Source organism: Mirounga leonina, unplaced genomic scaffold (genome assembly GCF_011800145.1).
Source record: "Mirounga leonina isolate KUSES-001 unplaced genomic scaffold, KU_Mleo_1.0 Mir_200, whole genome shotgun sequence".
Classification (NCBI taxonomy): domain Eukaryota; kingdom Metazoa; phylum Chordata; class Mammalia; order Carnivora; family Phocidae; genus Mirounga; species Mirounga leonina.
The window spans coordinates 25,190,595-25,211,891 of NW_023270503.1; the positions used below are offsets into that span (position 1 = coordinate 25,190,595).

Here is a 21,297-nt window from a genome sequence, read left to right on the forward strand (position 1 = left end):
ATAATTGAGCTAACAAGCTATCAGCCAAATGGTGAGATTGAACTAAAATTAAGGCCTGGCCTATGGCCAGAAATTGTTGAATTTACTTTTTGGAGGAGAATAAAAATACCACTCCTCATTATTAGCCACCCCTGGATTATCCAGTTCTCCCTGTCTCTCCTGTTTTTGTTTCTCCCCTGCTGCCTCTCTTTTGGCCATTTTACCTTTCAGTAGCACTTCCACCAGAGGGCAGACTGAATAAGCCAGAGAAGGTGAAAATCTATCACTTCGACTATGTTTAGCTACTCTTTACTTGTGTGGGGAAAGGGTTATGATTGAAATCTAATGAGTCAATTGAAATAAATAAGTTATTTGTACATTTCATTAATACCTCCCTCCATTAATCAGACTATTAAGAATTGGTAATATTGTTAACACTAAATCTTAAAATAGTATGACTTTTAAAATGTGATCTTTATTTTTAACTCCTTTAAGAAATTTTATTTAATAGTTCTTTACAATTTATTTGCTTTTCTACGTTGAGGTGGTTTTCATCCCCATACATGTGAATTTGAACTCAAGAATTAGTTCTATTGAAACAGAGTATTTACACAAAAGGCAAAGTTTAAGTATAAAAACTAGTATAGCTGGAAGAAGAAGTTTAACTTTGCTCATTTTTGTAGTTAGGCATTTTTAAAGTTGTTTGCCATTGGTATTAAAAAACAAAACAAAACTGGTGTTTTATTTTATGTATAGTCCAAAACTACTTTTAAATATAACTGGTACTGAGATATTCTTAGGTAGTGAGATATATAGTATTGGCAGCAAAAAGCTCTGAAATCTATAGATGTTTGTAGGCCAGTTAGCTCTCCTTTTTCAGTATGTCTTCTTTTCAGTTGTGAGTTTTCTATAGCTAATTTTTTGTCCTTAAATTCATTTTTACCTACCACCTAGTCAAACAGCCAATCTGTCAACAAGCAACTTGGGTGGGTACTGTATACAGGGTGGCCAACCCATCTCTGTATTGTCCTGGTTTTAAAACTGAAAGTCAGCAACCTGAGAACCTGCTCAGTCCCAGGCAACTTGGGACTGTTGGCCCCCCTACTTGTATGGTACATAAAGCACCTGAACTTATCCTTCCAGGGCACAACGTTACAATATTATGTTTTCAGAGTACTTTCACCTGCATGCTAAGTGAATACATACTTAACTTTATTGATTGTCTTTGCAAAATATAATTATAGTAAATATGCTACCAAAATACTTTATAACTAAAAACTATTTTTGGCTTGTCTGAGTAATGACTTTTATCTCACTAGCTCAGATAATAAAGAATTGACTATATGGACATTTAAAAATATGGTTCCATAGGGAACAGAAAAATCAATCATTTGGAAGATATCCCAAAACATTAAACCTTTTCTTCAGCAGGGTGACTCCCAACTCTTTAAAAGCACTGTTCTGATTGTATTTGGTTTTGTATGTCCTCAAACTCACAACATTTTACATCTCTACTCTCCGACCTTGGCAGGAGTTATCAGACAATGATTGCCAAGCTAAGGCAAATTTAGCCAGCAGTGGGGTTGGGGCATGGGGTTGTGGGAATGTGGGGAGTGGTTCAAGAAAGACAAAGATCTTTGGAAAGACAGAGTATAGTATATTAAGTTCAATACATTTCTAAATACTCCGTTCTTGTCACCGTCTCCAAGATAAACAGATGTTTATCAACAGCCCATTCATTCTGCATGACATTACGATAAGTGATTTTTTTCATAGCATGGAAAAAAATGCAGGAGGTTGGGAAACAAAATAGAAAATTATGATAGATTAGTCTTTATAATTACTGTAACATAGAAAGCTGAATGACAGAATGGTGGTTAATATCCCTTTCTTCAGAATGTGATTATGGGGAGAGGGGACTAAGGTTGGAGAAGCAAGTGTATATTTATACATGACGGTAATGAAAGGTTTTTACTTTATTTCATCTCTCCTGTATATTCTTTAAGTTCTATTTCAGGTGTTAACCTTATATCATCAAATGTTCTGTAAAATGTGTTAGCTAAGTCCATACAGGGTCTCCTATTGTACAGCAAGATTATGTGCTAGAAATGTGACCACAACATGTGTATTATTTCCTCTCATCTTCCTTCTTTCTACTTTATTTTCATTAATGTTTTGATCCAACAGCAAAAAGGGGCAGGAGGCTGCCAACAGCCTACATATTAGAACAGTTCCTTAAGGAAGGAAATGGAGGAAATCTCAGACAAAAATCAGGACAATCATTTGAAACATATGATCTTTTTTACACCAGCTGTTAGATTCAGAATGCAACTGTTTTATTTTAATCACTTGATTTCATTTATAAATTGCAATTTTCTGATCCCAAGATTTTATTCTTTATATATATTTGGTTACTTGTATTGATATTTGTTTATGTCGGGCAGTGTATGTGTGTGTGTATGTGTGTGTGTATGTTTGTGTTTATAATCACATGTGATTTTTAAGATGGTGTTTAAAAGAAGTAACCCTTCCACAGCATGTCCTCCTCACATTCTTCCACCAGAGAAGAGGCCCCCTGAGCCCCCCGGACCTCCACCGCCGCCACCTCCACCCCCTCTGGTTGAAGGCGATCTTTCCAGCGCCCCCCAGGAGTTGAACCCAGCCGTGACAGCCGCCTTGCTGCAACTTTTATCCCAGCCTGAAGCAGAGCCTCCTGGCCACCTGCCACATGAGCACCAGGCCTTGAGACCAATGGAATACTCCACCCGACCCCATCCCAACAGGACTTACGGAAACACTGATGGGCCTGAAACAGGGTTCAGTGCCACTGACACTGATGAACGCAACTCTGGTCCAGCTTTGACAGAATCCTTGACCCAGACCCTGGTGAAGAACAGGACCTTCTCAGGCTCTGTGAGCCACCTTGGGGAGTCCAGCAGTTACCAGGGCACAGGGTCAGTGCAGTTCCCAGGGGACCAGGACCTCCGTTTTGCCAGGGTCCCCTTACCATTACACTCAGTGGTCGGGCAACCATTCCTGAAGGCTGAGGGAAGCAGCAACTCTGTGGTACATGCAGAGACCAAATTGCAGAACTATGGGGAGCTGGGGCCAGGAACCACAGGGGCCAGCAGTTCAGGAACAGGCCTTAACTGGGGGGGCCCAGCTCAGTCTTCTGCTTATGGAAAACTCTATCGGGGGCCGACAAGAGTCCCGCCAAGAGGGGGAAGAGGGAGAGGAGTTCCTTACTAACCCAGAGACTTCAGTGTCCTGAAAGATTCCTTCCCTATTCATCTTTCCATCCAGTTCTCTGAAACATTAATGAAATCATTTGCCAGAGCGAGGTAATCATCTGCATTTGGCTACTGCAAAGCTGTCTGTTGTATTCCTTGCTCACTTGCTACTAGCAGGCGACTTATAAAATAATGATGTTGGCACCAGTTCCCCCTGGATGGGCTACAGCCAGAACAATTACTTCAACTCTACCTAGTAGATACAAGTAGAGAATGTGGAGAGGGTCATTAAATTGAAAAGTAAATGTTGTATTAGTTCATTTGCCTGCACTTCTTGAGCAGAAGAAAAGGAGAACAGTTTCAATTTTGAGATGGCTCAGGAGAGGCTCTCTTTAGGTTTTTAAAATTGGGGGATTTTTTTTTTTTTTATGATTTCTTTCTTTTGAATTTTGTTTTTTTTGTTTTGTTTTGTTTTCCTTTAAAGATAATAGTGTTCACAAAATTTGAGCTACTCTTAGGCTTTTGCTAAGAAACAGAGTGACTGGCTGATTTAAATAAATGTTTCCTTCCTCTCCACCATCTCACAATTTTGCTTTCAAGTGAACTCTTTTTTTTTCCCCATTGAGCATCTTGAACATACCTTTTTTCCAAATAAATTACTCATCCTTAAAGTGTGCTCTGCTTTGACAAAAGACATGCCCCTCTCCCTGCACATGAAGCAGGTTGTAGAAAGAGGCAATCTTGGGCATGTAGGTAGATTTACCCCATTTCTTCCCTTTTTTACTCCTTCTTTATAGTTTCTCGTTCTCTCTCTCTCTCTGTGTCTCTTTTTGAGGCATTTGTTTGGAAAAAATTTAATCGTTGAGATGCCCAAGAACCTGGGATAATTCTTTACTTTTTTTTGAAATAAAGGAAAGGAAATTTAAACTCCTATATTGTTCTCTGTAACTTTTCAATTCTAAAATGTTTTTGTTTTTTTAAAACCATGTTCTGATGGTGAAGTTGATTTATAAATGCAGACAGCCTAGGACATTGCTGTTGAACTGGGGTTAGAGATGATGCCTCCATAACTAGAGGGCTAGTAAGAGCAGTTAGCATACTGTTTACACATATATTTTTATGTCAAAAAATCCTTTGAAAGAGAGCACTGTAGTATTGTCAAAGAGAAAGAAATACATCCTGAAAATACATGGAAATGTAACTTAGTTTAGGGTGCATATTTTTCTGAAGATGTATCAATATCTGAGACCTTTTTTAAAAAATAATTTTAAAAGAACAGACCATGAGAAAGAACAGTATTGACATATACACATCTCAGCATGTATATCCTGCCAATTCCTTTAGGGAGTTTGCTCTAGGAGATTTGATTTTGGTTTTGTTTTTGGTAAAAGGGGTTAAATTATGACTTCATCGCAAGAATTTTGCCTTATAAACAGGAAATGGAAAAGGGAAGGGCTTCAGGGTGGGATAACTTGGGAGGCTTCTCATTCTGGCTTCCACTTCTATGTGAATACCAGCATATAATGTGTTTTAAAAACATACACATTCATATAAGTTATCTGCACAGACTTAGACCTTTGTGAAACGTAGTTAGGGCCCTTTTACAAAGAAAAGGCAAACATGCTTCAGCATCTTGGAGAATAGTTTTCAGAACTCAAGTGAAGTTTTGTGTTTCAATGCCAAGTTCTTATATTAAAAAATAAAAACTACTTGTAAGAGAAAGGTACACTAATAAAAAAAAAAAAAGAACCCTCTTCAGATACTTACATGAAGACTATTTTCCCCTGTTACAGAAATAGGTAGATATCCGGTGTGTGTATTTCTTTATTATTCTCTGGGTTTTGGCCTTGCCCTCATGGGCAAACGTTGATTAGAGGAAGAACCTTCTAGCCATTTTGGCATTGATGGCTTTTTATACCAGTGTGTCCAATTAGATTTGCTAGGCTCACTGACATGCTATTGGAAAATTCCATTAAAGTACATCTGAACCTTTTGTCTGTTGACTTCTTAGTCCTCAGACATGGGCCTTGGTATTTTAGAATATTTGAGGCATTGGGCCCCACTCCCATTTTTGATTAAAGAACTTAGGCCTGGGATACTTTCAAAAGTATCTATTCAGTGAAAATAATTGGTCTCCCATCAAATATGAATAAAATTCTCTCTGTATTTTAATTACATTTTGGTTATCAGCAGTCATCAATAATGTTTTTCCTTCCCCCTTCCCACCCCTTATTTTTAATTATGCCAAATATTCTAAATAATATACTTAAGTCTCCATTCCCCTATCCCTACTACTAGGGAAAGGGGTGAGTGTATGTATGGTGTGTGTTTGTGTGTGTGTGATCCTATCTCACCCCCTACCCCCATTTGGGGAGTGTAGCCTTTACAATGAAAAAAGTTTGGTAATTTTGACTATTTCTAAAAGCAGAGGAAAAAAGAAACTCAAATATCCTGGAATCTGTGTGGAGGAAGAAAAGGTATTTGTTAATTTTTCAGCTATGTTATCTATAAATGTGATAAAAGTAAAGTTTTGGCAGAATTTCAACTTGACTGTTAGAAAATTACAAACCCAATTTTATTCAAAAGTGGTTTTTGTTTTGTTTTAATTATTGTACCATGGGAGATAAGTCCATTAAATACATTATTTTGAACAGATGAGAAATCTGATTCTGTTCGTGAATGTAAGGCAAAACTGGTTTGACCATGATCATTTTTTGTGGTTTTGAAAACAATTTTGTTTGACCCAGTTTCCTTAGTTTTTTCCTCAGCTGTCCATAGGAATGATAAAATGACATCAGATCTATACTTTTCAAAGCAGGGCAGTAGCACAAATTTGTAAGTAGGACTTTTTTGTTAGCTTATGCCATAGACATCACCCAGCCACTGTGTGTGTGTGTGTGTGTGTGAAATATGCATATATAGTTACAGTACTAAAATGGTTACCAGCAGGTTTTGAGAGAGAATGCTGCACCAGAAAAGTGTCAGTTGCCACCTCATTCTCCCTGATTTAGGTTCCTGACACTGTATTCCTTCTCTCTCTTGTTTTTGCCCCACATCGGGTGTACCTTGTCTATGTACAGATATTTTGTAATATATTAAATTTTTTTCTTTCAGTTTATAAAAATGGAAAGTGGAGATTGGAAAATTAAATATTTCCTGTTACTATACCACTTTTGCTCCATTGCATTTACTTCTTAACCTGTAGCCTCTGAGCAGATCTAATTGCGTGTAAAGGGTTTTTTCCTCCACTTTATCTTAGGAGTTCTTTGTCTCAGAATCTCTGTAGTCTCATAAAATATAAAAAAAAAAAAAGTTCTCAGGGTTTGAAGAGGTGCTTCAAGACACTAGACTAGGAAATAAGAAAAAAAGTTGGGGAAACTGTAAGGTGATTTTTGTTTTAAGTAGAAATAGTTACACAAATGATGGTGCCAGGCCATCAAAAGAGTTGAGCCTCATGTACCCCGACTCCTCCTGAAAGGAGAGGTAAGTGGGTTTGAGCTCAGCTTGTCAATGGAAGTTGGTAAGAGGCTGTTTAGACCAAAGAATAGTCCCTTAAATATAACCACCCCCCACCAGTTCTTATGTTACCATGAGTAGAGTAGGCATGGAGATTAGTGTTCCTAGGTCTGTTGAGATTTCCTGATGTGTTGCCAATCCAGGAAATGAGTAAAGTTTGTTTATAAGGGTAAAATTCCTGTTACCTTCAAAATTTTTCCTATCTCCACCTGAGGAGGGAATTGTTTTCCCTTCTCTTTCATGGTTTAGGACACTGAGACCTAAAACTTCCTTGTGTTGCTGCAGTCTTGGTAGTTATGACCTAAGTAGGCAGACAGACAGCAGACAAAACCCATTAGAAGACAGAAAGGAAGAGGGGAGATAGGTTATCAGGAAGCTGTTGGTGGGGTGAGCAATCATAAGGTTAAAGGGTACACCAGAACAGGGAAATTAGGAAGATGAATTCAAATACTGGTGATGAGGGTTGCCAGCCTGTTTTTGAATCTCCAAAGTTTATGATGCCTGTGAGCTGTCCTGTCTTTACCCAGAAGGAGAATGGAGAGCCCAAGATTGTTCCAATTCTTGGAATCCTGTGTTCCTGGTTAGCCTCCAGAGAAAAGGAATTTGTTTTTGGTCTCCATATATTGCAGATTCATTACTAGGAGTGTGAACTTCAATCGACTAGAGAATATTGTTTCCACTTCATAGCAGTGGCAGTCTTTTTAATTCTGGGCCTAAAGGCTGAGGACCTAACTAACATGGACTTTTTTCTGTGTCACAACCAAGGCTATTTCTAATTAAAAACCATGCTGTTTCAGTATCTACATTTCTTCAGAACTGTCTTTTCCCAGACAGGTATCCTTAACCATATGGTAAGGTTAATGCCTCAAGGAAGTTAACAGTTAATGTTCTTCGTGCTGGGATTTCCTTTGTTATTAAAGATTGCCCCATAGTTTGACTGTGTTTCAGGTATGAAGTTACTTCTCTGTTCACAACTTAGTCATCCTGAAGGGCTAGGTGGAATGGAAGTGGGGAGTTCAAGTGAGTAAATGTTCAACCATTCCAAGGGAGAGGTGGGACTGCTTAGTCTTTTGGTTGTCCTGAGAGGCAAGGTCAGCATTTCTGGGCACATTCGTTAATTTTACTGTCCAGGTGTGGCATTTCTCATCTATGGGAATACTTTTAATGTTCCTGTAACCTTAAGAATACTCTCACGTGAACATTTACTCCAAACTAGAGTTGAAAGACTTTGGGGGAAGTATGAAACCTGGAGGAATTGCTGGTGGTATTCTACCACTCCTCTCCCATATGCAGCCGTCTCTCCATCTCCTGTCCACCCACTTTTCATTTCCTATTTTTCACTCACTGCCCACCTTGCATGCATTAGGCCTACCAGGGGTATCGATTGCTTAATCCTGCAGGATATTTAGAGTTACTGCTGCTTCATAGTTTTGAAGGGTAATGAGAGGCAACTCTGAAGACAAATGTCTATTCCAGATCCTCAACTTACTGGGTAAGAGGTGAGGGAGGAAGCAAAATAACCATGCTTTCTTACTGCTAAGGAGATTTTAATATACATTGTGTGGGGTACAAGAGATTCCTTTACTGGTCTAGGAAGGGCAGGGAATCTCAACACTTCACTTCATCCTCTTCCCTCATATCCTGAGACATGCTTTTGGTAATGACATTTCTGAGCTCAGTTGCAGATGGTGTCTGTGGGAAGTAAAGCTTGGTGAGTGAGAAGAGGGCCCTGCTATCCATGAGAAAGCAGATGAGGATTGCTTCGATGCCCTGGTGATTAATCACTAAAGTGCCAGAATGCTTTGGCCACTGGATTGCTCTCATACCTATCTCAAAAATTAATAGTCCAAGGTTGAGAGAAAGGGGCTGATATGAAGTGTGTCTTTAATACTCTCTAGATGGGTGGTTGTTAGTGAAACTTACTCAATATGTAGCCCACAGCCACAGCATACTTCTCTGGAATAAGAGAATATAGCCATAAAGCAAGTTCACTTAGACATAGGTTTCCTAGGACCTGGAAATAGATGGATTTTTAGATGTTTTGCTCTGGCATGGTTGTAAACAACAGATAATGTTGATAGTTCCAAAGGAATGAAGGGCATTTTATCCAAGCCAAACCATCTCTTGAGGGAGGCAGCATGGAGAAACCCTATAAAGGCTACAATGTAGCGGTCAGAGCTAAGTGAGAAACAAAGCCTGGGTCCTGGAGGATGTTTTTTTCTTTACTGTAAGGAGCCTATTCCAATGGCTGTCTCAGGGAAAGGATCCTTTTACCTCCTGTGTCTCAGAACTACAACAATACTTTTACCTTGTAGGTGAAGTGAGGATCAGCTTGTAGACAGACAACCCTCCCCACCAAGGCTAATGCAATTTTGAATGCTTTTGGCCCTGGAGAAAAGAGGCTGAATTCAAAGACTTAGAGAAAGCTTAGGAGTCTGATCCTTTTTATAAATTCAGGAACTTCTGAGTATGGCCTTTTTACCAGTATTTGCATTTTATATTAGGGAGCCAAAGGTCTCATACAATATGAAGCAATAGAAGGAGATGTAAAAAAGGGAAAGAACTCTAGAGCAGTCTGTTAGCTGGGCTGCAGAAAGACACTTAGGGTATAATTGCTTTTAAAGAAGACATAGAAATATGGGGTGGAAGGAAAAATTATGGTTGGGCTAGTAAAAAGGGATAATTGCCTTAAAGATTTACAGTTCATTTTAGGGAGGCCCCATTAAAGCACCACCTTGAGTAAAGAGTTCCCCTTGATTACAGTAGTGTTACCTTTATGGTTGGAGGATGGGCCTAGAACCCTTAGGTTGGGAGATGCTTTGAAGATGTTTTCACTTAGGGAAGCTTGATTATATTAGACAAATAACATATAAGGAAATTTTGCTTCCCACTGCTATCTACATAGTTCAAGAGAATAATTCAGAAATAAGGAAGGGATGATACGGATGCATCACTTTAAAAAGTTATTTGTATTTATGGAGTTCTAAAACTCCTGAAAGTGGTTTTGTGTATTTTAGGCCAACCTGGAAACTAGTGTTATTCCTCTCTTCTTTGTTTTTAGATCCAAGTGAAGGCAGTGCATAGAAGAGTAAACAAACCAGAATATGTGAATTAGAGTCACAGACTGTTAGAATTACAAAAGGACATTAGTTTGTCTAGTTCAATGCTGTCTTCAGCCAGTGAACAAATAGGCCCAGAAAGGTTGAGAACCTGTGGTTTGGGGAAGAAGGGAGAGAATAAGAACCATTGTTGTTGGGAACCTACTATGTGTCAGGCACTGTGCTGAATGCTTTGCTTGTATTATCTTGATTGTCAAGTACCTTGAGGCTAAAAGATGGAAGGAATAAAAGGCAAATCCCTCTTACTATCCTGAGCAATAAGTAGGTGATAAAGGGGAGTGGCAGATCACTTTTTCCTGTCTGACCACATAGGGCTAAACTATAGGAAGTGAAGAGTCAGCATTTGAGAGTGAGGTTAATCTAAGGAAGTACTCGCTAAATAGTTGAGACTCATGAATAACTTCTCTATTCCTGGGAACCTTCCAAAAATGTGATGGTCAGAGGTAGGCTAGAGGCAGAGCTGGTAGAGAACAAGATTATTCTTGGCTCTGGGATTGATTTGCATTCTAGAAAATCAGCTCATGACCTGAGAATATAGATTAATCTTAGAAATAGGGAACAACATAGGGCATCTCCTCCTAAGGGGTCTTCAAAGAAAACACTGTTTATATCCTAAGAATCAAGGAGATAAACATATGCCTTTGGTGACCGTGCTTGTTTTGGGGTTTTTGTTTTGTAACACACTTTGAAGTCATGAAACAGTTTATAATTTTGGAAAGACTCAGTGCCAGGTTCAATGTTGATAGGAGCAGGTGGCAGCCTGAACATTGCTAGTGAGAATAAGATTTTATTCCTCATAGTTGTTTGATATGATATCCCAAGTGTTAAACCATGAGGCTGCTTCAGTGGGGAGTGGTAATATCATTAGCTGAGTCATGTCTTGAGTACAGGACAACTTCTGGGGAAGATTAAGGGAGGATCTATCTCACTTTTTAAAGAAGCTTTTGGATCTAGTGAGATGAGTCTTATACTTGGTTGGGAAGTAAGGAATCAGTATTTATAAGTCAGCACATTAATGCAGGCTATAAAATAAGATAGTAACCTAGTACAGAAGTAGCCATAGCCAAGAAATAATTCGGAAAGTTGAGTTAACCAGAAAAGAATTCTTTGAAGTAATGAAGATAGGGGAACAGAAGAGGTGTTCAGATGAAGAAAACTTACAGAAGAAGGTTTATGTGTGTTTTGTGCAGAAGGCTTTGAATGGACTAGTCAGGGTCGTAAAGGAGAGAAATATTAAGAAATAAAGTCGGAGGAGCAGTCTTGTGGGCCTGAATGAGGAGTTCGGATTTGATTTGGTAAGCATTAACAGGAAGCAGAGCATGGTGGGATGAATATGATGTTGCGGACTTTCGCAGCCATACTGGGTCAAGGAAGCAGGAAAGCTTGCTAGGATATTTTTGTTCTTGTCCAGATGTGAGGCCCTGAGGGCCTGCACTAGAGTGGGACAAAGAGAATGAGAAGAAAGGAAGGGGGTCCATAGGAATTAGCAAGGCTTGATGATAGTTAGGATGTAAGAGGAGAGATGACCCCAGGACATTAATCCTGTTGATGGTGATGAGAGCTTGGAAAGAGGTAGCTGCTTTGTTTTTTTTACTTCATTAACCAGTTGATGGGATGTGTCTTTGTTCAGTATTGCAGGGTCTAGGTGGGGGCAGCACCCCTAGGAAATAGTGAAGCTTGTGCTCTGTGCCCAGACTATCCATCTGCACTCTGCCCTTTGCAGGTGAGAGATCCAGGTGAAAGAGAGTTTATTGCTGGGGTTTTCCCACAGATTTAAAGAATGCTATCCCTCTCCAGATCTAGGAAAGAAAATAGTTTTTTGCCAGTTTCTTCCCCTTTAATGCTTTGAAAATGGGATATGACTAGCCTATGGCAGCATGTGGCTGTGGATGCACAATTCTCTGGCTTGTTTCTTGGAAGGCCTTTTCCTGTCCCTCCCTGGGGGTCATTTGTATCTCTGGTTTCTGCTCCCAGAGCCATAAAGTGGGAGCCCCCATTTATTAATTGGGTTGGGATTGGGGAGGGGGTCCACGGGGGACTCTTTAGTGCAGCAGGCGGGGGTCTTCCCGAATGAGCCCATTAGCCAGCCCCAATGGCAGCTGAAACGGGGCCGCAGCCAAGTCCTCTCCGTTTCAAAAACCCTCCATCGCCTGCAGCAGATCAGAACAAGGCCTGCGGGAGCCCTTAGCTTCTGATTGCAGCTGTGAGGAAGGACAAAACAATTTATAGGAAGCCAAGTAGCTCCTGTCTCACTATCTCTTCCTTTCTGACTTTGGGGAGGGGCAAGACTGGGATGTGGTGCCACCCACACACCATAGCTTCTTACAAGGCGGGTATAGGCCTGAAGTAGGAGAGAACAGTAGTGAGTGTATTTGCGCTGATTGGACATTTATGTCAATGCTCTGTATGTGTTTACACATGTCCTTACTTTCTTCTTCCATCCACATACAGTTGTATTTGATACATGGTCCTCCCTAGGGCAAAGCCAAGTGTGTGCTCAGATAGTCTCAGTTGTATGTTGGGGGGCATGCTTATCACACTCTTTCCTGCCCCATACATCTGCCTTGTGTCTTCTCTGCCTTATCAAGATTCAGGGTTAGAGTTAGATCACCTTCTTAATATATCTTCAAAATAGAAGGAGTTTGGCACTGAAAGGAAGGCCTCCTACTAGGACTCCCTCATTTGTCCCTTTAAGCCAGCATGAGAAAAGCAGGCATCTCTAGGGGAGCTTCTTTCTGCAGTGGCCCAGAGAGAAGGTGTGAAGGGCAGGAATGCCTCACTTCCTGATAAAAGGAAGTGTCTCCTTCCTCATAGAATCACAGTCGGCCAGAGCTAGAAAGGGACCCTAGAGATCACCTAATTCACTCTTTCAGTGTAGAGTGGGAAACAGCTTTGGGGAAGGGAAGTGCCTTGCCCACTGTCTCATAGTGAGTGAGTTGGTGGCAGCCAGCCAAAACTGGAGTCCAAGAGGCCAGAATCTTAACCTACTTGAGTATAGAGCCCCCAACCTTAAGATTGCCAATTCCTGTGACCGCTGAACTTCCTCAGGAAAGGAAGGTAGGGCTGTGAGGTTTTGAGGGGGAAAGGTAGATTTGGAAAACATTAGTAGAAAAATTGAGAAGTTTTATGTGTTTTACCTCAAAGACTCAGCTCTCCATGGCCTGCAGATTGTACAAGTGTAATTTTTATGTAGTCAGGAGCTCTGGTTCCTTGGGGAAGCAAGTGGCAGCCACCGCCAAAGATCTTGATGCCCCCAAAGTTACCCCCAAGTTCCAGGAGCACTTTGCCACCAGCTCTGGGGTTTGGGAAGCAGGCCTCTGAGACCCAGTGAGGAATTCACCCTAAATCTCAACTCAGGCTCTTTTGCATTACCATACAGCTATAGAAAAGCAAAATCGGAAGGGAGGGAAAGAGAAAACCTCACCTTATGGGAAACTAAGGGGAGTCTCTGAATGAGAGAAGGGATTCTAGAACTCTGTAAAATGAGATACTCTCTGAGATCACTGGGAAACGGGGTTGGAGGCGGGACCCCCTACTCCTCTCCCTTACTAAGTTTGAACCGTCCGTTTTCTCCTTTGATGAGGCAGAAGGAAGGTGGTGTAGTGCTCCACAGGGACCTAAGGCCTAAGTAGTATGCTCAGTGAACTGACATGCACAGCAGGCTCTGACGTTATCTCACTCGGGTGCGTAGACTACCCCCTCTTTGGACCTCTCCGAGATGTATCTGCAGTCCCTTCCAATGCTTATTTTCTGAGCATAGGAGTTTGGGAGCCAATGATGTGCATAGAGGTAAATGCTAAAGAGTCTCTAAGCTGGGGTCAGAATCTTGGAGGGAGAAACAGTTTAGAGTTATGAGTCTAGGTCAGAGGGGCAGTGGGTCTGCAAAATGAATATTGTGTGCGGATGACAAACAGATCCTAGTACGTAAACTTTACATTTTCTCCATCACACCCCAGTTGATAATACTGGGGGAACATGAACTGGTCCCCATGCAGATTCCTCCCTACATAGGGAGTGTGTATGATAGACCTACTTGTCCAAATTGTATCAAGTTTGCTGTCCCCTCACAAACCTCCTTTCTGTCTCACAGGATTTTCTTGTTTGTTTGTTTGCCTCCTGGCCTTTCTTGAAGAACCTGTTACGGACAAGGCGATGATCTGATCTAAAACTAGATGGCCTCCTTTGAGTCACCATCTTAAATTAACTTTGCATTAACCTTGAACCTTCATCACCCTTTATAATTCTGAGTTTCACAGCTTCCCGTTCTGTTGAATTCCTAATTTACCTCTTTAAGTATAGAATCATTGTTTTTGCTTTATCAGACTGGGAGCTGGTTCCCAGGAGGTAGGACTCTTAGAGCAGTTATATCTCTCTCTGGGAGCATACTTAAGGTTCATCTTAATCCTTCTGGGCTTTGTGAATTCAGGTTTGAGGGAATTGGAAGAGTGGTGACCATCACCGTCACTGTTACCTACTAAGGCCATACTCCCTGGGTGAAAGACCAAATTTCTCTTTGGTGTCTAGTCCCTGTCTCATGTCTAAAGTAACCTGTCATTTTCCTTCACAGGTGGCAGCAGCAGCAGGAAGGATGGCCCTTGAGGAATTTGGTGAAGTCCATCAGTCACCTGGCTTCTGGAGCCCTGAAAAGTTCAGTCTTTCATACACTGTAAAGCCAGGTAGGGACCTAAAGCCAATCTGAGGTTTCAGGCCTGCTTTTGTAAGGGATTCCCCAGCCCCACCCCACCCCCCCCCCCAGACACAAGTAGTCTCAGGGAAATTTCTTATTCCCAGGGAAGTTTCTTATTCCCAAAGATCTTCAGAAGAGTTTCCCTGGCTTTTTATTTGACCCTATTACAGGGTCCTACCTTCTCATTAACAGTTTCTCCCCCTGGTTAGAGTAGGTGACCCTCTTTATTAACATTGACAGTCATTTCATTCCTTTTCTTTCCTCTTGGCCAACTTCGCTAATGGATATTCCTCTTTGGTGGGATACTGATGTTGGTTACTCTCAGCCTCTCCTCTACAACACTTGTCCCACTCACCCATCACCACCACCACACGCACACACACACGCACACACACACACACAGCCCTGCCTTCTTCCCCAAGAAGCTATTTTCTCTCCCCCTTTTTTTTTTTTAAAGATTTTATTCATTTATTTGAGAGAGAATGAGCTAAAGAGAGCATGAGACGGGGGAGGGTCAGAGGGAGAAGCAGACTCCCCGCAGAGCAGGGAGCCCGATGCGGGACTCGATCCCTGGACTCCAGGATCATGACCTGAGCCGAAGGCAGTCGCTTAACCAACTGAGCCACCCAGGCGCCCTTCTCTCCCTTTTTGAGTGGGATTGGGCATGCTGTCTCTTCTTACTACCTCTCATCAACTTCTCTTCCTCCTTTCCAGATTTGATGGGAGCTCCCATCAAATAGTGTCCAGACACTATTCAAGATACCAGAAGTAGAGACCTACAAGCCTGCTTCTCTCCATCCTCATTGCCCAGAACCAGGAAGGTCATGAGCTTCCAGTGCTCACCCCCACCCTTCTTGCTGCCAGGTAGGTGGCTCCTCTCTCTACCCACCAACCCCAAACAGGGTCATACTTCTCTCTGGAAATATTTCTCTCTGTTGTTAAATATTTCCAATAGGGGGAAGGCCTTAGTGACTCAGCTCTCCACCTTGCGACTTCCAGTTTTAATCTTTAGCAGGACTTTGCTGATGTTAAATATCCACTCCTTTCCTATAGTTCAGAACAATTTAGGGTAAGGGTCCAATGACAGGCAGCACTTCTCTTGGGGCTGGAAGTCTAAAGCTCCAGACATGCATTCTGCCCAGTGGCCTGGCATCCTTGGAGAATACCTGGATCTTTTGAGGGAAAGCTATGTTTATCTGGTGTCTATTCCCAAGGACAAGGATCTCAGGCTCTGAGAATCTGTCTCTATTCATTCCCAGACCTCTCCAGGGAGTAAGAAAGGATTGCTATACAGCAGAAACCCACCACAAGGGACGCCTGGGTGGCTCAGTCAGTTAAGCATCTGCCTTTGGCTCAGGTCATGATCCCAGGGTCCTGGGATCGAGTCCAAATCAGGCTCCCGCTCAGCGGGGAGCCTGCCTCTCCCACTGCCTGCCACTCCCCCTGCTTGTGCTTGTGCTCTCTCTCTCTCCCTGACAAATAAATAAATAAAACATTAAAAAAAAAAAAGAAAGAAAGAAAAGCCCACCACCAGGTGATAGTGTCTGGAGTTCAGGTGGCATAGTTCAGGTGGCAGGTCTTGTCTGGCACCTGTAAAAAGTTGGCAGGGGTGCTGCTTGTGTTCCTGCTCTCGCTATCTCTCTCTCTGTCAAATAAATAAATAAAAAAAAATCTTTAAAAAAAAAAAAAAGTTGGCAGGGGTGCCAGAGCCTCTCCTGCCATTGGATGTGACATCAGCTTACCTTTTGCTCTTAGGCCTCCTCTCTCAGCAGCTCTTCTCTTATCCCTGCAAGCCAGACAGCACAAGCAGCAGCCCTAATAAGTGCCAGCTCTAGATAAGGTGCTCCCTCCCTGGTTGACACATACCTTGAGTTGGAGTTAGGATACAGTGGATGGAAAGATAGGAAGTCAAGAAATGTCCCTGGAAGTGGTCGAGCAGTAAGCATGCATGGGTACCTTGATGACTCAGAGATCATCAACATTTATAATTCTACCCATCCAGATAGCAACCTGGAGGTCTGATCCCTCAAAGCTGCTGGGCCGCTTGGACAGCTGCAGTCTTGGTTTCTGCCACACGAGGGTGCTGCTGACCAATTAAAACTCCTGCCCCTTAGCAGACAAGAGTTTGGGTGACAAGAGCACCCTTTCCTCAAAACAGGGATCAGAAACAATCTGAGAGAGCCTGAGAACCAGGCCCCAAGAAGCCAGAAGAATAATTAGTACCACTTGCTCTTCCTTAAAAATGGCTTGAGACCCTGAACACTCAGCCCTAGTGGCCTGACATCTTAGTGTGTTTCCATCTGAACTCAGGAAGCCCCCAGCTCTCGGCACCAAACATCTTGCGACGGTGCTTTTCTCCCTCAAGGTGTAGCAGGTTTCAGCTGTCCCCCCCGCCCCCAATGTCTCCCTGCCTCTTAAACAGTCACTTTCTAGTCCAGAGGGTAGGGGTACCTGTGGTTTTCAGAGAAAAAGATCTCTCACAATTGTTAGGAGGGAAGTATCTTTGTTAGTGAGAAAGTATTGGGGAGAGGACTGAGAGTGGGAAAGTTCAGCCTTCTGTGCCCCCATCCCACCTCCCCCAGCACAGATCTGCAGAGCTCAAGACGGTCCAGTGGATGTTTGCAGCTTGAGTGGCTGGAGGACACCCAAAAAATGGTGTCAGGGAGCCGGATGGGGAATAGGGATGTTTTGGCCCTTGAGCTTTAAACTCACCCCATATGGTGTAATGGCTCTGCCAAGGATCCAAGTGGCCATGCGGCCCTTATGGGGGTGAGGTATCCCACAATTGATCCTCCGTCTCCATGAAGCCCTTCCAGGCTGAACAGGCTAAGGGAGATGACAGAGGTTCTCCTCCTCCCTCCTACCCCCATGCCCGAGGGCCCCTCCCCAGGAGGACAGCTTGATTAAACAGTCGGTGCTGCTGGAATTACTGCACAGCTGGCGCTCCCCCCAGCACCCCGAGCAGAGCAGCAGCGCAGATTAAAATCTCCAATTAGCGTTAAAGTGAAGTGAGGAGGTACTGAGGCTGCCAAGGAGGCCAGGCGGGGGCCCTGGGTCGGCAGACACCCCCACTGGTGCCTGGATTCTGAGCACCACCCTCAGTTATCCCTTCTTTCCTAGCTCCTCTCCCAGCAGCTCTCAGTGCCCATTAGCTTTGCATTGCTTGGGGCCACAGGGCTTTCTGAGGGGCAGAGGGTGGAGCAGATGTATTACCTGACAAAATGCTGGGGACACCGTAAGTGTGAAGGAGAACGAGTGATCAGTGCTTGTCAGGGGAGACACCCTGTTCACAGCGTGCCAGGCAGCCAGGATGAGGTGACTTCACCCTATTGCTGCTTCTTTTTGCCTAGAGAAAGGGCAAACAGGACAGGTCCTCCAGACCCAGACCCTCTTACCTATAAGGTGCTGAGTGTCGTGATGCCCACACAAACATCCATCCTTGTATATTTTATCCTATCTGACCCATCTGCTCCCACCCAAATTATGGCTCTGTTCTTCCTCGCTCCCTCTGTTATTTTTCTCAGCTTTCCTATGGGTGGGGGTAGGCACAGCCTAGCTTGGGAGCATCGCCATGCCCTGCCACCTGGGTCTTAGCCGGCTTCTCATTACCTTCTTTGCAGTTTGGGGAAAAGCAGGGATATGCCAAGAATGGAGGCCTCAGACTCTCCAAACCTCTGAACATCACACCCCATCCTAAGGGCCCTCTACCATTTACACTTCTGCCCTTCACCCACCAAACCCAGAAGGAGGGCAGCACAGCTAGTCGTACCCTTTGACTTCCCTCTGCCCCTTTAAGGGAAATGGAGGTGGGTACCCAGCTGACTGAACCTACTCACACCTCCAGAAATTAGACACCAGGGCACAGTGCCACCCTCCCAGGCTGGCACATGCTACCCTGGCAGAGGTTCAAATAACACCCCCCCCTTCATCCTCCCACCCCTATGTCTTCCTCTTCTCTCTCCCTCTTTCTTCCTCCCTCTCTCTCTTTTTTTTTTTTTTTTCTCAGCTCAAAGCACAGCTGAGCCTTAAAGCGGGGGGGGACCAAGCTGGGGCAGGGGGGTGGAGAGCTCCAATAGCACGTTTTCACCTGCCATTTAATTGGATGTATTTTTAATTAATGGGACCTCAGGGACCAACATGAGACAATCTGATCTCTGAATAGGGACAGGGGAGGGATTGGGTTAGGGAGGAGGATTGGGCCACTGGGTGCGGTTACTGGGAACCCAGGCCCATCAATCACTGGCCACTTTGTGCTCTGGCATCGGGAATAGAGAGGTGGAGGAGGAGGGGAGGTGCTGGGGAGAGTTGCCAGGAAATTCCCCCCAACTGCCAGGACCTCCAAAAAAGAATAGAATATACTAGTTGACTTGGGTCTGACGCCCAAATTTGCAGCCAGGATATTAGGTAAGGCTAATCCTTGCTCCTAGGATTTTGTCCAGTTGGGCTTGTCCCAGTGAGTGATATAAAACTGAAAGGAAAGTGGGGACAGAGTTTTGAGGTCATTGAAGACAGAGGGCAAGAACTAGAGACCATAGAACCAGAGATTGTGTGAGAGGAAAGAGGAGGGCAGGGTTTAAAGATATTTCTGAACGTTTAGACATAAGAGAAGTGCCCTGGAGTTTACATGCAAAGCATGTGAGGCCTGATGCCTTTGGGGTGTGAATCATAGAAGCTTACTGCTGCAAGGGAGAGAACTTGGAGCTCATCTTGCCAAACTCTTCACTTTACAGATGTGGAAATGGAGACCCAGAGAGGAAAATCAGTTGAATCCTGTCCTGGAGTTGCTTTGTGTTCCTGGCTTTGGAGAGTTCCTGGGAACCCAAGGAAAGGTAGGTCGGTAGGTAGGGCATGGGGAGGAAAGTCAAGGGAAGAGGATTGGCAGAGTTATTACTGGAGTCTCATATCTCTGTCCTCCAAGTCAGAAGCAAGTGAGAGGAGTCAGGCAGGTGCATTGTTGGAGGAACATTTCCCTTGTACAGCTAGTTCCAGAGGTCATCTCATCCATTCCCCAGCTTACAAGCAGACAGATCCCCGAGAGTCCCCCACTCTCATGGGATTTTACAATACTCTGAAAAGTCCACAGAGAAGGCAGTGTACCAACTACCCTAGTTCCTTAACCAAGAAATAAATCTCCCAAAGGTGACTAAATATTGAGCTCTTTTGAGACCTTTTTACAAGTTTCCCTGTCACAGTATAAACTGCTAGAGAAAATTATGCCCAAAATGTAGGGAGGAGTGGTCTTATACCTCTTGTCCCATGTCTAGGCCTAAAACAGAGACAGGGTTAAAATTCAAGGCTCAAAAGGCCGAGTCAGAAATGCCCCTGAATCATGTGGTGCCATGGCCCCAGAGCACGTAGTCAAGCCCTGTCTGGCTTTGTGTGGTGTTGGTGCACAATGGAGAGGAAGACATGTTTCCAGCTGTCCACATCCCCATTCCTCCTTCCTTTACTGTTCAGACACTAGGGTTAGGGAGGGAAAGAATGAAGGAGAAAAGGGGCTTTCCCACCAGGTTGCCAAAGGTGGCATTTCCTGGCATCTTCTTCCTTCCTTAAAAAAATTCAAGATTCTTTGTTCTGTGCTTCATGAGACTAAGCTGGAGTCAGGGCAAGGATGGGCACAGCTTGGAAAGCAGTGTGGATAGAAACTTCATCACACTCTCCAAGCCCCCACATCTTTCCCCCACTCCCAGGATTGTTTTCTCTCTTAGTATCCCATTTTATATCCCCAAAGTCCCTGAGGAAGAGCAGGATGTGCCTCTTTTTTTTTTTAAGATTTTATTTATTTATTTGATAGAGACACAGCAAGAGAGGGAACACAAGCAGGGGGAGTGGGAGAGGGAGAAGCAGGCTTCCCGCAGAGCGAGGAGCCCAATGCGGGGCTCGATCCCAGGACCCTGGGATCATGACCTGAGCTGAAGGCAGACACTTAACGACTGAGCCACTCAGGCGCCCCAGGATATGCCTCTTTAAGTGGCCCACATTCACCATGCCTTATGTTTAGACCTTCAGGATCATCTCCTTGCCTTCTCTACAAACAATAAGTGAGAAGGACCCCTCACATCCCCCCAAGACAGTCTGGAAAGAATCCATCTGCCTCTTCCCTGCTTCCAAAGGCTTGTAGTAGTGGGAACTGGGAGGAGAACTGTGCCAGGGAATTGAAAAGGAAGATTCTCTTGTCTGGGAAGGTCAGGGAGGAGCCTGAAAAGGGGGAGAAGACAGAGAGGGGAAATTTGGGAGCTGAGGCCTGTAGTCCCATCTGTGGGCCTGGCTACCTAACCTAGGGTAGGCCGTTCGTACTGACTATTATTCATAGGATTTATTAGAGGCTCCTGTTTACAGAGCTGCTGTTTCTCCTTTGAAATACAGAGCAGTGGAGAAGAACAGCAAAGAAGAAAGGGAAAGGGTATCAGGCTTTTGGTAGGCCCTTTCTCACCCCTTGTCCACCCCTGCTCGAACATTGGAGGCATATTGGAGGGCCCAAAAGGCCCTTAAAGCATTCAGTCTAGATTCTGGAGTTTTCTCTAAGGAACAGGGCTTCCCTCCCCGAAGTCCCCACCAGCCCTGCCTCACACGACCAAGATTTAGGCAAGGTGCCAGATCTACAGCCCTGGAGTCAGACCCAGGAGAGATCCTAGAATCACTCAATACCACATGCTCCTCCTCTTTCTCAGACTTTCTCCTTGGCCTCCCTTTTCTTCTACCTCCCTTCAGCTAGCTCCACTCCTGGCCACCTCATCCCTTTGAGTCTGAGAAGATATGGTAAGTA

General features: G+C 43.7%; 1 protein-coding gene across 9 annotated transcripts in view; it reads left to right on the plus strand.

Moving 5' to 3' along the window:
- Positions 1-21,297, plus strand: part of CDK12 (cyclin dependent kinase 12) — a 75,615-nt gene that overhangs the window by 44,408 nt on the left and 9,910 nt on the right. For 2 of the 9 annotated variants that reach the window (XM_035027017.1, XM_035027019.1), the window contains exon 14: positions 2,516-4,142. In XM_035027017.1, coding sequence (XP_034882908.1) covers positions 2,516-3,228 — 713 coding nt within the window. In that variant the 3' untranslated portion in view covers positions 3,229-4,142. Of the gene's footprint in view, positions 1-2,515; positions 4,143-14,411; positions 14,521-15,245; positions 15,396-19,261; positions 21,291-21,297 lie in introns of those variants that run through there. The other 7 variants (XR_004683212.1, XR_004683211.1, XR_004683213.1 and 4 more) reach the window with 7 other exon arrangements.